This window comes from Microtus ochrogaster, chromosome 16 (assembly GCF_000317375.1).
Source record: "Microtus ochrogaster isolate Prairie Vole_2 chromosome 16, MicOch1.0, whole genome shotgun sequence".
In the NCBI taxonomy this organism is placed as follows: Eukaryota; Metazoa; Chordata; class Mammalia; order Rodentia; family Cricetidae; genus Microtus; species Microtus ochrogaster.
Window position 1 is genome coordinate 3,362,606 of NC_022018.1, and position 21,063 is coordinate 3,383,668.

Consider the following 21,063-nt stretch of genomic DNA (forward strand, 5'->3'; position numbering starts at 1 on the left):
TAATGAACCTTGAAGTGCACAACACTAAAGTGGGTGTGTCACTCTTTAAATACACTGTACTTTGATACAGAAACATCAAGTGATTTGCCTGGGTGAATAGCTATGTCTTTTAAATGGAGAGGTTTATTGGGATATAGGAAATACTCAGCAGTTTCTTGAATTATTAAGGTGGTTCTAAATTGATATTAAAACCCTTCATATCTAGAAGAACAACATTGCTCATTGGGCAGTGATGGGAGGTGAGAACATTGGTTGATAAGTGGACTTCAGGACCAAGTCTACTTCCCAGTGAGTTCAGTATTTCTGTAAAGCCTTCACTTGCTTACTTTTCCACATTGATAAGTGAGTAGTTGGCACAGATTTATTGTGCAACTGGAACTATCACCACAGTAATTAATTAATTAATTAATTAATATTAATACACAAATGTAATGGATAAGCTCAATTTCTGCCAGGAGATCTGCAAGACCATCTTGATCTAATGAATTTTTAGGAAATAGGACTATGTGTTTGTATTGTCCCAGACTCATGCAATGCAGCCTAATCTTAATGTGATGGTATTTTGATGCCAGGAACTTGAGAGGATATTAGCTCATGATAAGATTAATGCTAGTAAGCAGGATACACAGGGATATGATCTGTTTCTACCACTGTTTTTCTTTCTTAAATCAGGAAGGACACTTGAATCATCACGGAATGGATCCTTAGCATATTTATCAGCACCTTGGCCTTGGACTTCTCATTCTCGAGAACTGTGAGAATAATGGTGGTGTTTATTGGTTATAGCACTGTGAACTGACTAATAGAGTAGCTATAGAACACAGCATACCACTGCATGCACCATTAAGCTTTGTTATTATAAAAAGAAAGCAGAGTAAGATTCGAGAAAAGAAAAGGAACATGAGGCAAAATTAGGGGAAGCCAGGAGCAAGTTTGTAGAGTGCTTTCCAACTGAAGTCACACGGGACAGCCTCAATTTACCCAGTAAAGAGTCAGGACAATACATGTGAAATGTCACAACCAACAATACTCCTTAGGAATTCTATGCCCATTGTACTAGTAGGGTTTATTCATGTAGTCAGATTTTATTTGGTATACACCAAAAGTCCAGCCTCCCATAAGGAAAGAAAGCTTTTGGCATGATCCATATTGCTTACACTAAGACTTTAGGAACAGTGATTTTTTTTCCTCCTAATTCATTACAGAATAGTTAGAAACCTTTTGTTTCTAGTAAGACTCCAGATGCCAGCCAAGAGGAAACACTGCAAACAAGTTTTCTGAGGCACCGGCACACCGCTGTGTATACACGCTTTCCTGTGCACGCAGGGATCAACAAGGGAAGGCGCAGTCCCAGAGCAGGGGAGAAACGAGTCCTGCCATCGGCACTCATCCTCGTCGCTGCTAATTTAACCTGCCTTTTGTCCTTTGAAGAAGATGGATGAGCCTCGGAAAATAATGGAGAGTTATTGAAAAGATAATCAGATTGAGACTCTTGTAACAGCTGAGCCTCCAGATGCAGGTTTTGTACCAAAACAAATCATCAAGATTTTGTACAAATATCAGCATGGAAAAATATATTGCTTTCTTTACCCCATCAAGCAAGCAACTATAGAAATATTTGGTTTTCAATTAAGAAGACAACAATCCTTTAATATCTCTCTCTTTGTGTGTGTTTGTATGTCTATATGTGTTGTGTATGTGTCTGCAAGTGTTCGTATATGTGTATTCATGTACATGTGTGTATGTGTGTTTGTGTATACATGGGTATGTGGAGGTCAAAGGTCGATATCAGGAACTTTCCTCAAAAGCCCTTCGCTCTACTTTTTGAGACATGGATTTTGCTGTCTCTGCCTCTTTGGTGCTGGGGTTACAGGAGAATTACAGCACACTTGACTTTTATATAAGGGCTAGCAATTTAAACTAAGGTTCTCAAGCTTTTGCAGCAAAGACTTTACTAAGTAAATCATCTCTCCATCCCTAATTCTTACTTAAAGTCTCAATCACTCCAATTGTAGTTTGTGTAAATTCAATGGTCTCATTATTGGACAAGGCACTCTGTGCACCCATGACAAACATGATATTGTTGTAGCAGAATCTGGGCACCATGAACTAGCAGATTGCCTAGAGTCTTTGGTGAAGTGTACTTGTGCAAAAATTGAATGAAAGAACACACACAGAGAGACACACAACACACACACACACACTCACATGCACTTCTGACATGTTCATGCAGTTATGGAGAATTGTGCTAAGCCAAACTAGAAAACTATTTGCTCCATCTGTAGCTCCTATCTCTAAGGAAGAAAGTTGGGTCCTTTAAAGTTACAAAGAAAGATATGGACAAGGGAAAACGCAGTACTGCATGGTAACTAAATAAGGCGATGTTCTTGAGTATAAAACTACAACACAAATATCTGTGGAAGATTAATTGATCCACCTTTCAAAACTATCTCTAATATAAGACATTTCCATGCTCCATTCTTTAAGATCAAAACTGGTAAACATTGCCTTAATTCTTGGGAAATGGCTACTAGGGACAGTTAGAGACTACATTCCTGGGAGACACCGACTCTGCTACTAGAGCTGCTTAAAGTAACTAGGATGCAATATGATCCCCCCCCCCACACGCCATGCAAGAGTACAAACATCCTATCAGCTAAGACAGCAGAGTGTACTAGACTTAAAGAGGTCTCCATGTCTCAAGTAGATCATAGAAGCAGATTGTTCACACTCAAATACATCTTTTCAAAGCCATATGACTAATTCATATTTTGTTTCTGTTTTTCTAAATTTCTACTTTCAAATGTCTTGTTTTTGCTTCTCACTTGGCACTGAATGGCATTGCTACCAGTAGTCATCTGTGATACACTGAAATTTTGAAATAAATGGAAGCTAGTTTAATGACCTAGCATTTTATTTCTATGTATTCTCCTAGGGGTTATAATTGTAAACATATTCATCATTTTGAAGCCGTTGGGAATAAAGTCTGAAGTTGTTAATTTGTTCTTGGAGATTTTCATATATGCATGCAATGTATTTTGATCACATAGGTCCAGCATTTCTCCCCCAATTATTCTTAGACCCACTTTCACCGCGTCTCCCCCCAATTCCATGGTTTTTTTTTTTTTCATAGCCCAATGAAGTCAATCAGTGCTATCTTCATAAGGTGTAAAGCCATCGACTGGAGCCTGGCCAACATAACTGGAACAACTTCCCTGAAGAAAAAAAACTCCCCACCTTACCCAGGTAGTCTTCAGCTGCCAAAGTGCCTGAGTTGTTGGGGCTCTGGGAGAATGTTTTGAGTGACTCCCACACTCTTGAGTGGCTTGATCTTTTGTAGGTCTTGTGTAGCCAGCTTATCTGCGTGATTCATTCTCCTTATTGTCACACATAGCACCTGTGTGAATTTCTTTTAGTCACAAGTTAAATCTTGTTATCCCATGTTTTAGTTATTTAAACTATATAATTTCACATTTCTCATGCAAGTCCGTGCTGCATTTTGTATCATTTATTCATATCTATCTTCACTTCACTAAATTTGTGTCCAGTTTTCTTATGCTTTGCTTATGCCATCTGCTTTGTTTTTCTTTGCAATAATTATATTCTTAATGATTATTCACAAAGTCCGGTTTAATTTTCAGTTATCCTCTTGTTTGTTGTACCTATTTTCAGTATTTAATCTTCCAATTATTTTATAGGTAGTTACTTTATTTTCTTTATCATGCGGAGTCTACATATTAAACACAGCTGGCTTGTTGATTTTGTTTCCTCTGACATCAACTTGCTTTGCCCAAAGCAGACAATGTCTCATGGCAAGCTCGTATTTGAATGGTCATAATCTCTGGAAATCTTGAACTGGATTTTTAAGCAGACCAGGATTTTTTTTCTCTAGCAAATTCCCTATTTTCCTTTGTGAAGACTATCAATACTAACTTTTAGTCTTTTCAGATTGAAATCCTTTTATCGCATGTTCTGTTTTATTGTTTAACATTAAGGGTCTGTTTCTTTTTTAATACAATGTTACTTTGGTCGTTGATTCTATTTCACCTCATCAGACTTTCTTTCATTGGCTATTTTAGCATTAATTGTGGAGTTTCCCCTAAGTATTATTTTAATAATAAACTAGTTCATTAACTCTATATTCAACACTCTTTTTGTTCTTAACGTTTGCTTTTCAGTTTTCAAGTTTAGCGCTTAGATCTGAACTTAAAATTTATAATCTATATTTTAAATGTCACCATAGGACCTTCATCCAGCAACTGATGGAAACTGTAGGTGGAGAACCGCAGCGGAACACTGAGCTGAACTCCCAAAGTCCAGTTGAAGAGTGAGAATATGAGCAAAGAGGTCAAGACCATGATGGGGACACCCACTGAAATAGTTTAGCTGCACTAATGGCAACTCACCTACTCATGCCGGACAGGGAAAAATCCAGCATAGGATCAAACTAGACCCTCTGAGTGACAATTGGATGCCTGGAGCAGACTGAGGGGCCACTGGCAGTGGCACCAGGATTTATCCTTACTGTTTTTCCTGCCTTTTGGGGAACCTATTCTCTTTGGATGGACATCTTGCTCAACCTAGATATAGTAAGGAGGATCTTGGATCTTCTCCAAAGCAACGTGCCTTACCTTCTCTAAGTAGTGGATGTGGGGGGTGAGGAAAGGGGGTGGAGGGAAGGACTGGGTGGAGGAGAGGGAGTGGGAACTGGGATTGGTATGTAAAATGAAAAAAAGATAGTAGTTGAAAACAACACTAAGAGCCAGGCATGGGGCCACATACCTCTAAATCCCACAATTAGGAGACAGAGGCAGGATAGTCAGTTTAAGGCTAAACTTGGCAGCATAATTAGTTCAAAGCCATCCCTTTTAAATGAGATGATTTCCTCTGGCCCCTGTCAATGAACAAGGAAGGTTAAGAATCCCAGGAAATTATAGGCAAAGACCTATTTAAATAGTGTACTTTATAAAAATGTTAATGACTCCTCCTGGTTGTCTCTATTTAATGTCTCTGTATCTGATATTTCAGTATGACGTTACTTTTGATTGTGCATCTCAAGTCACACTCTTTATTGTTAAATAAACCAGTTATTGTTAAAAACCAGTTAAAGTATATGAACAGGTGTGCTGGCATACGTTCTTGTCTGTATTTTCTCCTATACTTGTACCATAGTCTTAGTATTTGGGAGTCTGAGGCAGTAGGATTGCGAATGCAAGGCCAACTTAGGCTACGAAGGGAGAACATCATTCAAAAAACACAAAGCAAATCAAAACCCAAAGATTGGTGGTAGAACCTGTGTTTAATATGCCCAAGGTTCTGAGTTGTTTGTAACCCCCAAAAGAACACAATCATTTCATCCAGCAATTCTAACAATATGGTCTGATAATAGTGCCCTAATTTTATATGAAAGAAGTTAAATGACATAAAAATGAAGACAGAAAATCTTTATGTAAGTGCACAACTTGATTATAGTCCCCCAGTTTGTATATTTGCTCTTTGTGAAGTTTTTCTTTCAATAGATAACAAGATCATAAAACTCTACATAGAGTCATAAACAGCCATGTTCACCTAGCTTCAGTGGTGTAATTACTTAAGTTAAATATTTTCCAAAGTCCTTCCCCTGAAAGAGCGAGTTACTGCCTGGGAAGGCATCTGCTCAGAATTGTATTAGAGATTCAGAGTCACACTCACAGGAAACAAATCTGGAAAACAGATAGAGAAAAGAAAGCTTCCAGTTATGAGCTGTTGTCTTGTCCGTGACTGACTCTGCATCCCCAACACCAAGGGATGTTTTTGTTCCAGGCTGTCCTGCTGGTGTTCCCAATGAAGGAACCTTTTTGTTTCCTCTGGACTGCCTGTCTTTTCATTTCTCTGCTGTGTCAGCGAGGAGCCCAAGCCTTTTTGTGCAGTAATGGAGTCTCTTTGCCTTCTGACCATGTGTGTGACTTCACAGACCATTGTGGGGACAAGAGTGATGAGCAGCAATGTAAGTGTTATCTGTCCTTCCCCCAAGTCCGGTTCCTTGTCTCTTCTTAGACAGAGGCTCCTGAGGAGTCATGGGCTCCAGCTAGGTTCCTATGCAAGTATGCTCTTATTTCAGAAGTACTAATAAATATGATTTCTGTATAAAATTGTTTAATATCACATTGCTACAATTTTAATTAGATGGAAAGGGTTCTAAAATAGCTTTTGTATTTATAAAGAAGTAGTAAACAGAAATTTAGCTTTAGTGTTTGACTAGTAAAGCAAAATTTCAAAGAAACTCATTAGTTCAGTTGCAAAATGCCAAGATGGAAATTATGAGCTAATGTCTAGATTTAATATGGAAATTAATTTTAGTTTGGATGAGAGATTTTATTTTCACTTATGGGACACTACTGCCAAATGACTTAATATGCATAGCAGAATATAACTTGTACATTTTACTACAGAACAGTTGAAACTATGGCGGGCATTAAAGTCTGGGGTGAACTATTTGTTGATTGTGTGAAGTTGAATCTTTGTTTTATTATTAATGATTTTAAGATGAGCGAATGCCCTAAACAGGTGAGCACATGCTCCATTGCTTACTGGTATAGTATTAATAACAGGAAGTAACTTATCCAAGGAGGATGCAGAGGAGGACATGTATTCATCTGGTGTTTCTACTACAATATACAATCTTGAAAGAACACCGTATAGTGCACGTGGAGACTAGTATCATTATTTTTTTACAATCTCCTTTTGCAAATGATCTTTTTACAAAATTGAGACAGTTTTGTTGTTGTCATACAACTGTTGATGCAATTATCAGAACCATAGATTTTTATTATTGCCCATTACATAATTCAAATTTCCATTTTCTAATTTTATTCAGCTAAAGTGGCAGTCAGTGCTTATAGAATTTATCGCTTCCTTTTGGGAATAAGCATCTCTATATTTCTTCTTACCACTTCCTTCCTTTTACATACTTGGTCATAATTACATCAAAAAATAAGAAAAAAGATTACTGAACAGTTTTTCCTCTGAAGAAGAGGTGATGATTTTTCTCCTAATTTGGGATTTTCATCTGATTATATCTAGTAACTATTAAACACAGAGAGCAACCAAGGACAAGGATTCATTTGTATCTGTCCAATTTTCCCAGTGAGGCTAAATATGGATATGCTGGCCCATGCTCAGGTCTGTCTGCGAAGCCCTTCTTGCCCTCAGCGGGCAGCAGAGAGGAACCATTCTGTTGGCTTGACAGGAAGTGCAAAGTCCCTCTATGATTAATCTCTCTGAAGCTTTCCTTAGCACTAGTGCCGTGATATCATGGATGGTCTTGCTTTGCGGAAAAAGTTAATGTGGGAAAAAGCTGCTGAGTGGGACAAGTCTCTGCTGTATGAAAGTTTTAATAAGCCAGTGTCCTAGAAAGGCAGTCATGGGTCTGTCTAGCAAACACATTTCATTTTAAATGTTTAAATTGGGAGGTTGCCCTTTGTGAAGGGATGGTGGATAAACAATTTCACTCACAAAAACCTTGTGATGCTAAGCTTATTTTGGCTTAACAAATTAACTTCATAGTGATGGTACGGGAGCTATGTTGAAATAAATATCAGTCTATGCCTCCTTTAACATCCAGTTTATGTGACCTTTAAAAAATAGATCAGCATGTAAGCCCTTGGGACTTTTCTTAATAAAACTGGAGGAACTGAAGTTGAATATCACTCGCCACTTATGTCATTCATATGTTTTGAAAATATTCTTGTTCTCATTTTACTTCATACTCATATTTAAACAATTTAAATTGTTTCAAAATTTCATAGATAAATATATGGCACTTTCATTATTTTTCCTTAGGTATGTGTATTTAGGGCTGACTGCTTAGGGATGGGAAAACTATCAGCAAGCTAGAGAAAATCCATTCTCCCTCTTTCAGTAGTGATGAGCTGTTGTAGTTCATCACCTAGGGCTGGAGACTTGTGAAATTTCCCTCTCTATATGCTAGCATGTTCACTGGTGTCGTCTTGTGAGGTCTAGTGAAAACAATCACATTGTTAAGTGTTCATGGGTGCAGCATCTCACTGTGTGTTGACAGCAATGTTATATGTATATAGTAGAATATGATTATATCAAAAATGGACATATCTAATTACTTTTATTATTTTTGTAATAAAACACTTGATTTCCCTTTGTTATATTGAAACATGCAACATTAATTATAGTCATCTTATCATGCAGTGGATCTAAAATTTACTCCTTCTCTAACTGAAATTTATACCCCATGAGTAATAACATCCTATCCTAACCCCAGATTCTAGTAATGTCATTCATCTCTCAGAGTTCAAAATGTTTAGATTTCATGTATAAGTGACTCCCTGAGATATTTCTTCTCCCATGCCTGGCATAATTCAGTTAGTACAATCTTAAGCTTAATTCTAGCTTAAGAATGCTGTTGCAAATGACATAAATTTCTTTTGTAAGTCTGAATAGAGTTTCATGGTCTACACATCATATATTCTTCATCCATTCATCCATGATTAGCTGTTTATTTGGCTAATGTGCAATAATAGATGAGGACATTCTTTTCACACATTAATTTAAATTATTTATATGCATACATGAGTGACATTTCCAAACTATATGGTCATTGTGTTTTTTATTCATTTATTTATTTTATTTTCGAGACAGGGTTTCTCCATAGCTTTTTGGTTCCTGTCCTGGAACTAGCTCTTCTAGACCAGGCTGGACTTGAACTCACAGAGATCCACCTGCCTCTGCCTCCTGAGTGCTGGGATTAAAGGTGTGTGCCCCAACCGCCCGGCTTGTATTTTTAGTTTTATAGTAAATTTTAATGACAGTTGTACTAATTTGCATCCCCCTCAGAAATGTATATATTTTCTCTTTTCTTCCTGTTTGTGCTAACACTTCTTTTTTACTTATTTTCTTTTCTATGGTAAATAAGAACTGAACCATGGGAATGATAGACAAGAACTCTATCACTGAGTTACACCCCTAGCCCCTTTCTATATTTTAGTTTTGAGAAAGGATCTCCCTCCATTGTCTAGGCTGACCTTGAGCTTGTGATCCTTCAACCTCAACCTCTTCTTTAGTACCTAGAATTATAGACCTGCAGTACTAGGCTAATTCCTTTATTCTGTCTTTTTATAACAACCAATCCCAACAGGCACGAAATAGCATCCCTCTGTAATCTTGCATTCACTCGTGTATGTGTAGGACTTTGCTGAGTGAGAAATGTCTCTTTAGGTCCTTTGCCAATTTTCAAATTGTATTGCTCTATCGCTGTTGAGTTATATGAGTTCCTCAGTTATTATGGATAGTTTTTTTTATATGTCGTGTGATGGGCACCTTTTATTCCCACTGCAAAGATTGTTTCTTCACTTTATTAATTGCTTCATTTGCTGTGTAGAAACTTTTTAGTTTGAAGCAATCCTTTTTGTACATTATTGCTTTTGTTGTTTGTGCCATGGGAGTCATATCCCCATAAATTGTCTCAAATCATCTTTTTAGTGTCTTACTTCTCCTAATTTGGGGTTGTTTTGTTGTTCTTTCCTTTTATCTCCTTGATATACAATGGTAGATAATGTACTTGAAATCAATAGTGTGTGTGTACATGTGTGTGTGTGCATATGTATATGTGTACATGTGAATGCATGTCTGTGCAATAGTAATTGTGATATGTATATGCATCGGTGTCAAGGTCAGAGATTGATGCCAGTGTCTTTCTCAATTTTCTACATCCTATTTTTTGAGATTGTAATTCTCTGTGAATCGGAAAGTCACCCCTTGGCTAGGCTGACTGGACAATGAGCACCAGAGACCCTCCTGTGTCTTCTAAAGCTGGGACTGTAAGCACTCATTGCTGTGGCTGGCTTTTATTTTGGCATGGGGATCTGATACAGATCTCCATACTTGCACAGCAAACACTTTATCCATCAAGCCATCTCCCCAGCTGCAAATCTTGGATATTTATAAGCAGCCTCAATTTTCAAATATTTATGAAATTTCCAAGATCCCTCTTGCTGTTGATTTCAAGATCTGCGCTATTATGACTTAAAAAGACACTTGAACTGATTTTCATAAATTTAAGTTTAATAACATTTATTTTGTAACATAACGTAGGAGCTGATAGCTTTTCTTTGCATGTACTTGACATGTTTCATAATACTGTGTCTTTACACTGATGCTTGAGAACACAAGAAAATGCTGGCTCTACAAGCATTGGAAGATGGGGATCACTGCCTGTTCACTAATGTTAAATGGAACTGACCCAGTAAGACCCCCAGGCTGGATTCTGTCTCATGCAACAATACCAAGTGGGTTCTGTTATAGCCTTTGGCGATCAGAATTTTAAGTTATTTTCCCAGTTGGATAAGAATATGCTTTGTAATTTGTCACTGAGCAAAGAAAGCTCTGTATTGGGCAGTGAATATGAGCAAGACTTCAGGGTCACTGCTTAGCCACTTGGGTAAGGTAAGTTCAGATAATGTTGTTCCAATTTGTTTATTTTTATTTTTTATTCTATTTTTGAGATTAAAATATAATCCAATTTTTCCCCCTTTCCTTTCATCCCTCAAAACTATTTTATATACCCCCTTTTACTCTTATAAATGAATGGACTTTTTAATTAATTGATGTTATGTGCATGTATGTATATGTATGTTATATATATTCATAAATATAATGGATCCATCCACATTTAGGGTTAGATATGTTCTTGCCTTTAGGTCTATGGTAAACTTATTCAGAACACCAAGATTTGGAGCAGTCATGTTGCTAACTGACTGGGATGGGAAAGAGAGAGAGAGTCTCAGATACTTGTTCACTTATGCTGGGCTTTTGATTTTGGGATGCCTTAGGGCAAGGATGGGACTGGGCAATAAACGTGACTGGGGACTCAAGTCTAGCAGACACACACAGACTTGCTAACTGCAGACCCATCCAGCGGTGAGACTTTGCAACACAGTGCCTTTGTTGGGTGAAAGGTGGGGAAGGGCAGCCTCTAGATCTGCACACTGTGGGCACCACCACTGTTTCTTCTCTTAGTATCTAACTGATGCTTGGCGGTCTAGTTGAGGAAATGTTCCATTGCTCCCCATGCAGTAAGACAAGAAAGATCCTTTCATGAAAGGTACTAAAAGGCTGGAAAAGTTAGTTTCTCAGTCTCCTTAGCTCTGCGTGAACCTTCGGTTGCACTGCTGGTCTGGTTTGGGTAACGGGTAACAGAGAGGGGAACCACTCCTCTTACCCTTCAAACATGGGATTTCTCAGTTGGAGATTTGAATACAAAATCACAGCCTCATGCCAACATCATTTATGTTTTATTTTTGGATAGTTACTATAAGAGAAGGCTGTGATGAAAGTTGGAGTTTGATGCTGTCTCGTCTACCACCTTCCTGTCAACACTTCGATGTATTCTTTCCTCTTCTATGTTAATTGGCTTATTTCTTTTAGCAGCAGGTCCATGCGAATACACACAAAAATGCTATAGTTCCTTTGCTAGCATTTGCTCAAAGTTATTTCCTGTACAAAGACTTTAGTTTGCTTGCTTTTTCTTAGCAATAAATTCCATGGAATCATTTTATTACTATAACTTACATCTAACACAACCAGAAGCTAATAATGAAGTGGATTATTAATGGGGAGTGGAGATATGGCCTTCGCAGTGGGTTCCTCTCACTGTAAATTTTCAGTTAAAAATTTTCAGGAAAAACTTTTTAGATGGTATCTTTATGTATCTGCAGGTGACATTAATATTTTCTATACACACAGTAATCTTTAGTTACATTTTAAGATTCACAATTGAAAGATGTATTTAGTTCATCAGGCATTTTATTTTTCTTTCCTACTATGTATTATGCTAAGAGCATTTCTATCCATGTAAGTATTTTTGGAGTAGGAATTTATTTTCATATTTATAATTTAACATGAACTGTCATTAAATTTTGAGGTTATAAGTGATGCTTTTTGCATTTTTTGCATCAGGGAGCAAGTTTTTCAAACCATAATTACTGTGCAAAATTATAAATGTATATGCAAAAAGTAGAAATTGTCTTAGAAGTGCAGTTTTAAATCTAAGAGGTTTAACCAGATAAGGTTAAGTATCAAAGTGTTTCTTCAATAGGATCAGGTCTAACTACTTTTAAGGCTAATTGATTCTTTGAAATGCTGCGGAAACAGATGAAATGTGAGGTGTTGTGTGGAATTTCCTTTGCTATTGCTGCAAAGCAAAGGGTTTCATGAAGCAGCTAACAGAACTATTTAACAGTTGAGCTGGCCCTGGTGACATGTCTTAATCTGTCAGCATGCTGCAATGCACACATAGACTGGGTGACTTAAATAACAGATACTTATTTCTCAGACCTGGAGCTGGGAAAGCAATATGGAGGTGTTGGGTTCACTGTCAAAGGAGGATATTCTTCCTGGTTTGTACATGGTTGTTGGATCTACATAGACAAATTTCTAACATTTCTCCTTGCTAGAGCACTGGTTGTGTAACAAGGATTCCTCCTGTCAATCACTTCCCATAACTTCTGCTTCCACAAGCCAGTGCTTTTAAGTTCCAGCCCCTCAGTTTGAGGTGGAAAACAGACAAAAGTGCAGAGCACAATAGGGTTACACAACTAAACCATATAATATTAAGCACTGGAGGCTTGTGTGAAGCAAATTAGAAAAATTATATCGTTTTTCAGAGTCTTCTGAATGGTTTGCTTCAGTCACATGACCATGGTACATTTACATGGAATCAATTTATATGTTAATTACATTCTAGTACAAAATTCAACAGAAGGAAATTTGCGAACATGTCAAAGTATCATCCAAGGTCACCTAGAAAATGACTAATAATTGGTAGGAAGGCAATAAGCAAAAAGACTAATGGGAAATGCACTTTTTGTTATTGATGGAAAATGTTTTCTTGAATAGGCTTATAGCAATGCATTCTGTAAATTACTCCAGTATTTTGGAAATCAATAATTAGAAATATGATTGTTAGAAATAACAAGAAAGGAATATGAGATAACTGAATTGGTGAAGCACTGGCCACTAAGCCTGGTGGCCAGAGCCCAGTTCTGGGGCTCATATGGTGGAACATGAAAACTGGCTTTGGCAAGTTACCCACGGATCTCTATACACATGCTATGGCAAGCACATATCCACATATATGCACACAGGTAAGTAAATTTATCTTTAAAAAATTTAAAGAACTAGAAATCATGTCTGTATATACTTAACACAGAAAGGCGGCATCCCAGATGAGCTGAGAAATTGTGATAGTTAATAATTCCAGCTGATATATTATGGGTACTTAGAAGACAAGCACCTCTAAGCACTATTCTCCCAGGAATTGTATCCAAATAGTAGGAGGTACTATGTTTCCAATTTTGCAGACAGAAAAAGGCAGCTAAATAAGGAAAAATAAAACACGAAAACACACAGAGCTTTGCAATTTACACCAAACTCTGATTTTGCAGTCTTTGTCACTAAATACTGTCCAACACGGACTGCAGACTGTATGGAGGTCACAGATGTGTATGGGGCTATTTTGTGACATTGATTGGATTTGTTCTATTTATAAAATATTTCTAAAGTTGAAACACTTTTTCTTCTTTGAATGACACATTTGTAATATTATCAAAAATTACAAGAATATCCATACTTTCCCAATAGTGATTTCACTTTTAGTAATTTTTTATAAGAAGCAATCAAGTTTATATAAAAATTATCCACTTTGCAATATTATCAGTTATGATAAAGGTGTAGATAACCTACTGTTATATTCGGTTAATGTTTAAATAAATCATGGGATACCTACGCTGTAGGAATTTGTGCAGAATTTGCCAATTTTTGTGTTATTTAAAATGAGAGAATGCACATGTTATATATTTACTAAACAATTATAACTAATAATATGGAATATTGCTGCAGGGAAAGACTATGTGGAAATGTCTATACACTGGGATTACATTTGATTTTTCCTTTTTCTATATTTATGTTTCTAAAACACATTTTCATAATCATAATAAGACAGTATTTTTAGATTATTGAAGAAACAGCATTTTTATTAGCATTGTCTTTACTAAAAACGAGAACAAGGCAATGTTAGGCATATTGGCCCAATTACAGAATTCCTTTTCTCAGAAGTTTCTATTTGTTTTCCTCAAAAATACAGAAAAAAGGTGTTTGGTTTTCCTTCTGTTTAAGTGTCTATGGGGAAGTCAACATATAAAAGCATAGAATTTGGTGGTAAAGTAGTGTGTTACAGTTTTCTAGAAGAGGGGTCAATGTAAGAAGAAAAACATTAGCGTAACAGATGCACATCCCGCCTTGTCCGTTCATGCCTATACTTAGGACCTGGCACTCATCCTTTGCCACACCTGCACACACGGGTGAAAAGAAGTCTGTATTTCCCACTTTATCGGAGTAGAATGCCAGGACTCTCTCTTTGTGTGCTACTGCTCAAGGCTACTGTGCCTGCCTGTCTTCCAGCACCCACAGCTTCTCCTGTCTATGAGCTTCCTGTCCTGTGCTTGGGTTGTCCGTAATAGACTTCATCTCTGAGCAGTTGACCACAGTCAAAAGATTCTCCTGTGCTGGTGCTTACCTGTGGGCTTGAGCTCAACTCCCCCTTGACTCCTGTCTGAATTACATGTGACTTGCTCATCACAGAGCCAACATGGCTCCCTATGTGGTTCCTAAAGACCAAGTCTTTTGTCTTCTCAAGCCTGAACCTCCAGTGTACCTCCTTCATTCCTGTTCCCATATCTCCTGGCTTTGCTTCAAATTGTGGTTTTTTTCCCTCAAATATAATCATATGTCATTAAGTCTACACCTGCATCCTCCAGACCTCCCTTTGCTATTAGCAGACTCAAACAATTTTCATATAGTCATATTTGAAAAATGCCCAAATCTTCTTCCATTTCTATTATGATTGTTTTAACTTTTTCAGAGACAATGGTTAGAGCACAGTGATATTAGGAGATGAAAAGAATCAAAAGATACCATTAAGTTTTCACGATTTACTGCTAAAATCAGCTTCCTTTAATATTCCTAGTGACTTTGTCTTGTGAGACTCAGATGATGGGAAGGAAGACTAATATTTCATCTTCAGTGTCTTCACATGGTCATGCAGAATACAAACCTAGGTCTGACCATGTGCATAATGGGAAAAAGAGACTTGAGGGAGAGAAGACCCGGTAGATTCGAACGATAAGTTTTGAGGGCCTGCAAAATCATTAGATGAAAAAGTTATTACTTTTAAAGTTTTTTATTTTTATTTTATGTGCATAGGAGTTTTGCATTATATGCATGTACATATTTGCACCACACAAATGCTGGTTGCCAGCAGAATCCTGACGAGGACATCAAAGTCCTTAGAACTAGAGTTACATATGGCTGTGAGCTACCACATTGGTGCTATAAAACTTATAATTTTATGCAACCAAACTGGCCATTCTATAACAAATAACAACATCAACTACCTTTTGTTTTAGTGTACAGAATTACCAGTATCATCCAGAATTAATATCTCTGCAGATCCTTTGGATGTTAGGAGTGAGTGTAATAATCTTAAAGCTCTTATCACAGAGGAATACTCTAAGTTACTTGGCTCCTATCAATGTGAAGAAAGTAAGATCTAAGGTCAGCAACCTGGATATACAGACATGTAATGACAACCCAAAACTCTAAACTTGAATTCTGACTACTACTATGTTTTAAATGGGAATAGTTCCTTTTGTTTGAATGCTATTTAAAAATAATGTGTCCGTAAGTCTCATAGGATATCATAAAATAAAGCAAATTTTCTAAATAAAACTGCCCGTTAATTATAGCTGTTACAATATGTGCACGAATCTGTGTTAGCCTAGGTTTCCTTTCCATAAAATTCAGAAAAAACAAATCTGAAATGCATGGTGATATAACAAAATAGAAAATAAACACCACAAGATAACATGCTTAAAATGATAAGTTTTAGGCAATATGTATTTTCCATAATATAAATTCATTGACGATAACAATTATGTTTCCAAGAACTACTAGGTAGAGAAAAATGAGCTTTTCTGACTTCAGCAGGAAAACTGTGAAATGTGATTTGCTTTTGATGTTTTCTACCTTATCTTTTGTTTTGCTAGTGCTATCCTCATTCTTACATTGTGTTCTTTCTTCCAAGAACATTATATTTTAATGATTTACCCAGACCACACTTTCCTGAATGCATCCTGAGTTCTGGGTTATCTGACACGCCCCACTTTTGTCAATATTAAAAACTTATGACTTCTCATTTTCTCAGGAACATAACCGAAAACAACTTTCAAGATCTGATACTTTTATTCTGTTGTAAAAAATTGACTGTATGAGAGATTCTTCAGAATTTCCTTAATGATCAAACCGAAGGCTGTGCAAGCTGACTCACAAGATAATTAGGGATTCCAGGAAACCTTTAAAACACAACATGGAATCATTCTTTCTCTTTGACGAGTGGAGGTTTGACCTTAGGGTTCATAAAAGTAAAAGCAAAAAGACGAGTTTCAGAAGTTGAAAAGAACACACAGGAATTTGACAAAATGCCTGTGTACTTGCTGGTCATTATGTTGTTTAAATGTGCTTTAACCACACAATGTGTTGTAGCTGTATTAGTAGCAGTCTACATAGTGGTAGATTTGAATACAGCAAATAGCTGAAGATTTGAGTGCCGAGTCACATATTGGATTAGAAAACTAAACAGCCACAATTCTGTGAAATTGACAAAATGGTTTAAAATGTGCAATTCTGTGCTGGTGGGAAAATGAATACTTATGAAAATTTTGGATGCCTTTGAGTAATCCAGTAGCTCATGATTGCTTTTTCAAGCAAAATTAGTTGAAAATGTGTGCTGATTAGATTCATTTTATAACAAAAGAACCCCCATTGAGACTATTCAGAGGGAAAAGGTGTTTTGTTTAGCTATTTTTCTCGAGTTTTAACATGCCCAGAAATCATCATTACCTCTAGGCGAAAAAGAACAAAGAACTTAGCAAAAGAACATCAACTCAGCAATTGTACTGAAGGTTGAAGGTAATCTCTTCCTATTAAAACAATATTTGTCACCTCTGTGAGAATTTGTGCACATAACTGCTAAAATATGAAGAGTAAAAGAGCTGTTTTTAATTATGGATCTTTGTAAAATTTGTTGGAAACCAAAATAAAATTTGAAAAATGAAAAAATATTTATGCAAATATGTTCTGAGTTGAGTGGATAACACACAATTTTGTGTTAACTAATGAAAAGTTTATGTTCTAAGAAACATATTGTTAAATTACTTCATAGTTCTGTGAATATCCTAGCATATAGTTGCTTAAACCAAGATATTATAGTCTATTGTGTATGCACAATGGGCTGGTTGAAATAATCACATTCTATCTGCCCTCAGTCCTTGCCTGAGTAGTGGGCGTGTGGTGTAATGCTGTGCATTTATACAACTGACTGGATAATTAGTTCAGTGTTGTGCAACCAGATAACTTAAATATTTCAGAGGTTTTGTAAAATCTGAGTTTAATGTGGCATAATTCTTAGCCTAATAGAATTTTTGATTTTTATAGAATGGTGTCAACTATCTGTAAAAGGGTGGCTTTCTTAGGTTGGCTAGAATTAATGATTTTTTTCCTGTAACTTTAATAACAATAGCTTAAGGACTAACCTAATTAGGCCTCAGAGTAGGGCTTTAGGAACTGGAAACAACAAGACAGAGTTCCAGTCTTGACCCATCCTTAATAACTCTACTAACTTATTTAAGTTTCTTAATATCTAGAAGACATCTTCTCAGATTCCTCTTCAGAAAATGCTGTTTTTCCTAAGGCTGCTGAAGATCAAAACTGTTAGATTAGGGGGAATGCTTATTGCAGAACAAATGACCCCTGTGCTCACTGAGGATTCTTGTTTGTGTAACAGAACACTGATCTTTAGCAAAGTCTTCCAAAATAAGGAAGCTAGGAGTAAAGGCAATAAAGCACAGAATTGATAAAAAAGATATTTCTATGTTACCTTTTCATTCCCATAAAAGATGTCCAGAAAATGCACCATATACACGGCTATGACTAAATCATATTTATATCTGAAAACATGATTAAATGAAAACCATTGTTTTTGTTTTTGGTTTTTTTTGCAGTTTTTTTTTTCCACTGAGATGTCAGGCATTATCTGAAAACTGGCAAACATATTTACTCCTACTATGGCTAATGCAACTAGGGAAGAAAGGAACTCAGCAAAGAGTTGAGGTTGTTTAGTGTACTAGTTTAAGCATGAGCATTGCTGTGACTCTTACAACTAGGGAAGGGGCTATTTACATTTGAGACATTGGAATTTTAGGACATGACATTTCTTGACATTTCATAGTAGAATAAAGAATAGTAGCCTACTCATTTTTAAGATAACAAACAACAACCACAAACAGCAACCAAAACCCAAGTCCTCAAATCATCCTGTTACTTTTTTTTTTTTTTGATTTTTCAAGACAGGGTTTCTCCGTAGCTTTTTGGTTTCTGTCCTGGAACTAGCTTGTATACCAGGCTGGCCTCAAATTCACAGAGATCCGCCTGCCTCTGCCTCCCGAGTGCTGGGATTAAAGGTGTGCGTCACCACCACCCAGCTCATCCTGTTACTCTTAAACAGTTGTCTCTAAAGGGGAGGGGGACTCAGAAATGCCTCTTCCTTGATAAAAAAAACACCAGTATTTATCCCAATGCTGAGATTCAACCAAAAGGCAGCTTAATTCCAAAGATGCATACTAGAGAGATTTGACTTTCAATCAGGGAGGCTTTTATGATTGCTTTTTGAAATCTAAAATTCTGCTATCACCAGGTATCATGCAAATCAATATTTAGATGAAGATATAAATGTAACAGTAACCATTACATTATGGTACCCCAAGATTTTAAAATGTCATTATGCATATGTTATTAGATCCTCACAGTAGTAGTTTGAGAGACACAAGGTAGGCTGTTGATATTTTAATTTTACAAGAAAACACAAAAGCTTCCTGAAGAATTTGGTCAAGTCACTCAGTTAATGAAACCTCAAATTCATAGTGGTCCTATGATCCTGTGAACCCTTCTTTCTCTTTGAATGCACAAAGTCTTTTATGTTGGTAATTTACTAGAATGTCGTGTGCAAAAGAATTTGAGTGAATATAGTTTGAGCTGTGAAACACAGTGCTTTTCTGCTGACGTTTTAAAATCTGAATCTTTAATACAAAAGATTAGTCTTTAATACAAAAGAAAGGAAATTGTAAAAAAAATAATTGCTTTTGTTGCTCATTAGGCCAGAGTTATGAAAGGTGTGACTTTGAGGATGGGCTCGGCAGCATGACACAAGATCAGAATCTACTACCTTGGAAAAGAAGAAGTGGGCTCATTGGTCCTTCACCTCCATTCTGGGACCACAATGGCAACATATCTGGTAAATGCTTTTAACTTAATTTTGTTTCAGTTACATGATATGCTTTGTAGTCTACACCATTATTTTGTTATCATATCAGTTACTTGGAGTTAATTCTCTTAAGGAAGATTCAGTCATCATATTTCTATGCATTAAATGATGTACTTTGATAACACTCAATACTTTGTTACCCTTCCTTCTACACATTTTTCCTTCCTCCCTTGTCTTTCATATTTTATTGCTCAGTCAATATTCCCACACGTGACTGAAAACATGGCTTCCTTGACTTTGCAAATTTGGCTTATTTCACTTAACATGATATCTCAAATTCTACTCATTTTCCTGAATATGGGATGATTTTCTACTCTACAGCCAAATAAAATTCCATCTATGCATATATGCTACATTTTAAAAACAACTCACACATATATGGGTACTCAGGCCCATTTTATAGCTTGTCTATTGTTAATAGTGCTTCCGTAAACATAGATATTTAGGCATCTTTACCTATCTAGATTCTATTCCTTTGAGTATATATACTTGAGTAGAACAACTGTATAATATGACAGTTCTACTTATAACTTTTTCAAGAACCCTCATACTGATTTCCATAACTAACCAGACTAGTTTCTGTGCTTGAACATACTATTTTCTTTTTTCCTTTATCTCTTTATTGGATTAACCTTTAGCTTGTTCCTTGTAATTCATTAGATAAGTAGAATCTTTGTTGATATTCTTTCATGAAATTTATGTTTTTTAATCCCTTAAAATATTTCTGATTCTAAATGTAGCACAAGTTTTCATGCTCAAATTCCTGGCATTCCAACAGGTCTATTTAGCTAACGGTTGGTATGCCTCAAACTCTTTGGATGTGTTTGGGGAATTTTGAATCTGAATATGTCAACACTATACAGATTAAATGGGTGAATGTCTACTTTAGCAGGACTAATTTCGGCTTTGTCTGAAAGTACTTTGTTCCAAGTTTTTCTCTGTCCCACCAGCCAGCTTCCAAATCATGACATGGAGGTTTACTATTAATTATGAAAGCTTGGTCTATAGCTTAAACTAGTTCATAACTAGTTCTTATAACTTAAACTAGCCCATTTCTATTAATTTATGTGCTATCAAGAGCCTTGTGATTTCTACCTCTCCTCCTAGGTGTCTTGCTTCTTCTCCATCTCTCAGGGTCTCTTCCTTCTTCTCAGCATCCTCCCTACCCCTCCCAAATCCTGCCTAGCTCTTGGTTGTTCAGTTATTTATTTAAGAAAATCCAAATGATACATCTTCACAGTGTACAATAAGATTATACAATAAGATTATTCCACAAAAGTGTTTGCCTGCTCGGAATTACTCAATAGACTGCCTTCTAGCTTTGGAGATATTTCTGGGGCTTGGACTTTCATTCAGTTCTTTATTAATTACCTAAATAACTTAATTCATACAACATTGTGTGTTTAAGTTACATTAAGTAATTATATTCCATACATTAAATTGAGCAAAATTCAACTCCATACAAGTGTTCAACTAGTCTGTTTCCACATATTATGAAGAAAGTTAACAATTTTTTTCTGGTGTTAGTAAAACCTACTTTTTGAAAGAAATAGGTGATACATATCTATCACCATGCACAAAACTCAAGTCCAAATGGATTAAAGACCTCAATATCAGTC

General features: G+C 36.3%; 1 protein-coding gene across 1 annotated transcript in view; it reads left to right on the top strand.

Moving 5' to 3' along the window:
* Positions 1 to 5,823: 5,823 nt before the first annotated feature.
* Malrd1 (MAM and LDL receptor class A domain containing 1) overlaps positions 5,824 to 21,063 on the top strand; it is a 583,538-nt gene continuing 568,298 nt past the window's right edge. The window contains exons 1-2 of the mRNA XM_013348957.1: positions 5,824 to 5,986; positions 19,277 to 19,414. Of these exons, the coding sequence (XP_013204411.1) occupies positions 5,824 to 5,986; positions 19,277 to 19,414 (301 nt within the window). The remainder of the gene's footprint in view (positions 5,987 to 19,276; positions 19,415 to 21,063) is intronic.